General features: G+C 29.0%; 1 protein-coding gene across 1 annotated transcript in view; it reads right to left on the reverse strand.

The window, feature by feature from the left end:
• Positions 1-5,469, reverse strand: part of LOC129961019 (uncharacterized) — a 47,395-nt gene extending 41,926 nt beyond the window's left edge. The window contains exons 1-3 of the mRNA XM_056074813.1: positions 5,276-5,469; positions 3,941-4,104; positions 855-1,057 (exon numbers count right to left, since the gene is read on the reverse strand). Coding sequence (XP_055930788.1) covers positions 855-1,057; positions 3,941-4,104; positions 5,276-5,339 — 431 coding nt within the window. The 5' untranslated portion in view covers positions 5,340-5,469. The remainder of the gene's footprint in view (positions 1-854; positions 1,058-3,940; positions 4,105-5,275) is intronic.
• Between the last annotated feature and the right edge of the window lie 680 nt (positions 5,470-6,149).

The following is a 6,149-nucleotide window of genomic DNA, read 5'->3' on the forward strand; positions in this document are numbered from 1 at the left end:
CATATTCCAGATCTTGAAGAAAGTTATGAAAGACAACAAGAATTGCCCAATTTGAATCCAGCTACCATTCAAGCTGGGCATGAAGCTCCCTAACCATCCTGATACAAATTATTAAGTACTGAATTTCATCTGAATAAGACTCAAAACTTAAAAGAGGAAGAATTCAGAGTAGAATATGGCTCTCACTATTACATGACATTTTCCTCATAATTATACTGTATCCACAAAAGGATACTAGAAGCTGGCAAAGTCAGATAGAAATGAAACTAAAAATAGAGATGAAATCTGAAACTTCATAATACAATTTTTTCTCTGTCTTAATGCTCTATTCCTTAATGTTTTGTAACAAAGTATGAATAGTATTATTTAATACTTTTTTAATTCAAAAGAGGATGCTTGTTATTATTATGTGTAAAGCCCACTCTTTTTAATATATTAAATAGTTCATTGAAACTATCCAGAAAAAAACCGAGCTCTTCAAAATGACAGAAAATTTTTGGGTTACTACTTTAGCATAAAATAAGCCCAATTTGATATTCATATTATTAGAATATTTTAATCAGAATACTAACAAATTGCAATTAAAATAGAAGTTAATTCTTTACACATGGTAGATTAAACCCCTTTCTTCATAATATTTTATTTTTAAGCATAGCATATTTGAATATAAAATAATATTAATATACTAAGAGGGTTTCTTTCAAAAATAAAACTCTCAAATGCTGTATAAATATCATTATTTTGTCTTTTTAAGCAATATTATGATTATTCAAGTTAAATGCGGATGCACTCTATAGCTGCTTTCAAACATAAAAATTAAAAATATTAAACTGCAGAAAATTAAAAATACTTGCCTATCCAACCATGAAATTAATGCTTTCACAGATGTCAAAATTTCTGAAACAGCAGACAGAACATTTGTTGAGATGCGTTCTTGTCTCATGTTTTCTAAATGGTCCTGTGGACCATTCAACTTTAAATCATTGTACAAACTACGAGCTTTGCATCCCAATTTCACAGCAAGAGACTGCAGTGTTTCTGTGTTAAGACTGTAATGCTATAAAAAAAAATTTTAATTAATGAAAAAATTAAACGCAAGATTAAACAATTCTTACTACATTAAAAATAAGTACATTAAAAAATGTCAAAACATTTAATATTCATGAACTTTAAAAATTTCTGAAAAATGCTTTATGAAGCATTCCTAATAAAAAATATGCATATTTTATCAAAAAAACTTGACATTCTTATGTTTATAATTCAAAGGTAAAGCTTAAAAATCTTGAAAATGAAATACAACATGTACATTATTTGTACATTACACTATAAAATGTGTCTTCTAATTAATAATTTTCTTTTTAAGAAAATGAAATTCCACTGACTGTTAAATCTATTAAATTACAATTGTGTGACTAAGGGAAAGAAATAAATTTTCAGTATATCAAACATATATTGTAACTAAATAATTAGCAATTCATAATCACAATTTCAACTAGAGGCAAGCAAGCAAACAGGTGTAAGTCATTTCCTAAAAGAATATTAAACAGTTCATCTCCCAAAATAAGACAAAGCTCCTTTTAAAAAATCACTGCAGTTCAAAAAATTACAAAGATTATTCATGTATATCGTAATTCCAATTTTTTTTTAAGTAATTAAAAACTCCCTACAGTTGATAAACTCTGAAATTAAAAAAATAAACTCTAATGTAGAGAATACGATATTATTTATATAATATCCTAAGAAAAAGAATGCATCAATGAAAAGTATTTACAGTAATCGGTTTTAATGAATTACTCATTTCAGAATTTCACTGTAAAGTTGGGGGGGGGATAAAATTTCTGTCTTAGCAAAATATTACTTCTACTTTATTTACTTCCCACATTCATTTTTCTTTAAATCTCAATATATTGATTAATTTCATAATATTATTAAATAGAGATGCAATGATATTTTTGATGTAAAAGATGTGTTCCTCCTCATCCAGAATTATCAAACAGCAATTTTTTTAACTAATCCTTCTAACACTTAACTTAAATCTTTTTTAAATATCAAGCATCAATTTAAGAAATAAACAATCGAATTTTATAATCTTATATACAGATGGTTATCAAAATAATGGAGACACCTTAGATTTATAAAGAATCCTTTATTAGTATGGTGTAGAACCGCTTTTGGCATGTAATACAGCTTGGATTCGCCTAGGTTCACAAGTGTTGACTAGTGTTTAGAAGAATATTGTACCATTCTACCTGGAGATATTGCGAAAGTTCTGGGAGAGATGCCGAGGAGGATATCAATTCAGTATTGAACGCACTAAAATAGACAGTAACAGTTCATTGAGGTCGAGTGACTGTGCAGACCAAGGCAGATGTTTAACTTCATCCTTGTGTACATCAAACAATGACTGGACAAGTCTCGCTGCATGGATAAATGAATTATCATCCTGGAAAATTCTATCTCTTGTAAGAAATAAAATGTGCATCTTTGGATGGACCTGGTAGGGTAAAATTTCTCTATATTTCTCCCCAATGATCCTTCCTTTCAAGGTTACGATTGGTCTAGCAGAAAACCATGACATGGCTGCCCATATCATGACAGATCCAACTCAATGCTTGACATTTGGAAGAAGACAATCACAATCATACACTTGTGCAGTGTCTTTCAAGCGTGTACCCATCCTATTGTAGGGAAAAGTGTGTAACATGATTCGCCAGACCATATCACTTTCTTCCACTTATCGATCGAGTTTTTTTAATGTGACACCACTATAGGCGATGTTTATCAATAACATCTGTGACAAATGGCTTGGGAATTGCTGCTCTGCCATAAATGTTTTGTTTATGAAGGTGCCTGGTAACTGCGGTCACTTTTGATGCAGTTGCTCCCTTTCCAGATATTACAATTCGCTTCAGTACCCGTCGGTCTCCTTCATCAGCTTCTCTTTCCGCCCATTATTTTGCTTTGCCGAGCTTGTCTTGCCGCACTGTGTGTATGCTACCATGACTTTAGACCCTCTACCTCTAAAAATGACTAAAAGTTGGGATGTTTCGGTTACACTTGCTGAAGCTAGATAGGCTCCTACAATTTGGCCTCTTTGAAAATTTGAGAGGTCCAACATTTAACGCTTTTAAAAAAAATCCAAGAATTACAGAATTTTAATAAAGCTAACACATACTATCAGAATATATAAATTGCTATTTATAAAAAAAAAACTGGTGGCTATTATTATATTTTAATGCTTACTAAGCACATTCAAAAATGTCACTTTTATTCACAGTGTTTCCATTATTTTGATAACCACCTGTATATGTAATGATATCTCTTAATTTAAATCCTAATTAATTCTCTAAAATTATTAATATAATTATTTTTTTATTATTAATTTTTTTTCTTAAATTAGCCTATGTTAACTTCATTCTAAAATATTCTCTTATTTCCTCATCTGAATCCCACATACTTATTTAATTATTTCCAACATGAGCTCTAAAAATATTGTTGACTCCATTATTTCTCATGCCATGAGGGAGGGAATAAAAATCCTTAACAATTATGTCTCTCTTTCGAAAATTTGCAAGGTTCCCTAGCTTAAATCAACACGTCAAAAAAATCTCTATCAGAATCTTATAATAGAATCACTGAAGGGAAAAATTTCTGCTCTTGTGTTCTGGAGAAAACATAATATGTCCCACCTTTGTCCCTATATACAAATCATAACTCCAGTGCAAAAATAAATCGACATTAAATTTCAAAAGTCTCTTCCTTTCAGCCACATAAATGTAAAAATTATGTTTATATATATATATATATATATATATATATATATATATTCTATAAATTGCTTGATACTTATTTCACTAGACTAAATGTAAAATATAAAACAAGTACATCAGTATTATATAAAACAATGTAAACTAATTAGTAGTAAATGTAAACTACTTACTAGTTCTCGTAAAAGTTCAACAGCTTCTAAAATAAGAAGTTGATGTCCTATTTTAAAAATATGAAGCTCTTCCAAATCATCAGCTGTTAAATTTAAAAGATGATTTCCATCAATTTCATTGTTCAGAAAAAATTGAACATAAGGCACCAAGGAATATTCCAGTCCTAAATTGAAATAAAATTATATTGCTATTTATGTCAAAAACTAGAAAGACAAAATAACTCTGTTGTATTATTTTATTTTACAATTATAGAAAACCATGAGCCAAATATGGTAAACAAAGCAGAATTGTTTAAATAAGAGTACAAAGCAATATAAAATTGCCAAAAATCAAAGATTAAATAAAAAATAAGCTTAAACCGATATAAAATAATATTAAGAAAAAACATTTTAAAACAATAATATTAATGATACTGTTAAATCAGAACATAGTTTCTCGAATTTCATTCATTCACAACTTCATTGGGGGCAGAAAAAAAAAAATTTCATCCCCAAATTAAAAAGAAATGTGAAATTTTAACTGATAAATCAAAGGAAATCCAATTTAAAATAGATATTCAGTAAATTTAAACAAACTTTCTTAACCAATTTTGCCTGAGGAATCTGAAAAAAACATTCAGGAAAATATTTTGCCACTTTACTTGGGGTCACCACCACAATTATGAAGGCCTATTTAGAACAGCAAATGACATAATAAATTTGGTTTATGATAAATTAGAGTATCCTAATAATGAACAAAAAATGAACCACTGAAATCAATTTAATTTTTATGATTTACTTAATTTCCACACCTGCATAAGAGACTGAGTGAAAAGAATTCTTTATTAATAGCAATTAGTGATCCAATTGTAATAAATTGTAATACATGACCTAAGAATTGATTAGTTTTAATTACACTAAAGTTATAATAACACATTATGTTTTAATAGTACAAATCTGATGAAATACAATATTCACTGTCCAAACTTCTTTTCCATGTTAACACATTTGGAGTACTTTATAACTATGAAACAAATTATGACATAAACATTTTTTTAAATGACAAACATACATAATTATCAAATTTGATACACAATTTGAAATATCATTATCCCCTCTAATACATAATTATCAACTTTCTTGCCGATGGTATATTGCATCTGACAATCAAAAAAGCACAATATATGCACATGTCTATTTAATTGAAATGGAAAGATTAACAATATCCATATTATTTTAAAGAAATAATCTTATCCTGAAGCATAAATAAGGATTGGGTAGGAAAAACTCAAAAAAAAAAGTTATACGACACCGACAACAATGATAAATGAAAATGTGACAATTATATATAAGTACCTCTTAACCATTCGGCAACATGTTCTGGAGACCATTCAGCAACATTGACGTACGCCATTTCCATTCCTCATAATATACATAAATAGATTTGGTCAAATAACACATTAGCTTTCAGTATATTAAAACGGACTCTATAATTCATGACAGTTAATTTAAGGCGTTCGAATCGGCATTACTCTTGTTGACATTCTTAACACAATAACAACATAAAAATAGCTTGTTAAATGACGTGAATACGGTTATAGAGAAAACGGATAATTTGATAAGGATTCTCACTTAAAGTATCTGAATGGCAAAGTAGCTACTGTATTCAGAAGAAATTAAATCATTCAATGCGATCGAGTGAAAAGCAAAGGACAACAATGATTTAAAGGTAAAGTCTCAGTTTAGGGATCGGAGGGTTCAAGCCTCGAAACCCGATTCCACCAAAGAACCGCAACATAAACTGTACTGTATGGAACTGGTCCACGCGTGTTCGAACTTGAATATTCAAAAGACTTTTTTTTCAGTGTGTGTTCTTTCTAGATGCGCCTCTGAATACCATATTTAGTCCTCTCAGAAAGGAAGTCCTCAAAAAGTATACCCCTACAAAACGGGACCTAGTGAGTGGCTACTGTCGATGCAAATTGGAACATTTTCTCTCGCTAAATCTTACAGAAAATTTCTTAGAGTACGTGTTGCATAGTAATACATAAAAGATATCCATTACTTAGAAATGAAATCACCATTTAAATATGTGATAAAAGATACGATATTTTAAATCATCAGAAAATTTTTTTAATTAAAATACTTAAAATAATAAAATATAAAAAAATGCTGATATAATTTACAAAAATTGAAATTACTTAAATTAACTCCAGATTATTGATATAAA

The sequence above is a fragment of the Argiope bruennichi genome, chromosome X2, assembly GCF_947563725.1.
Source record: "Argiope bruennichi chromosome X2, qqArgBrue1.1, whole genome shotgun sequence".
In the NCBI taxonomy this organism is placed as follows: Eukaryota; Metazoa; Arthropoda; class Arachnida; order Araneae; family Araneidae; genus Argiope; species Argiope bruennichi.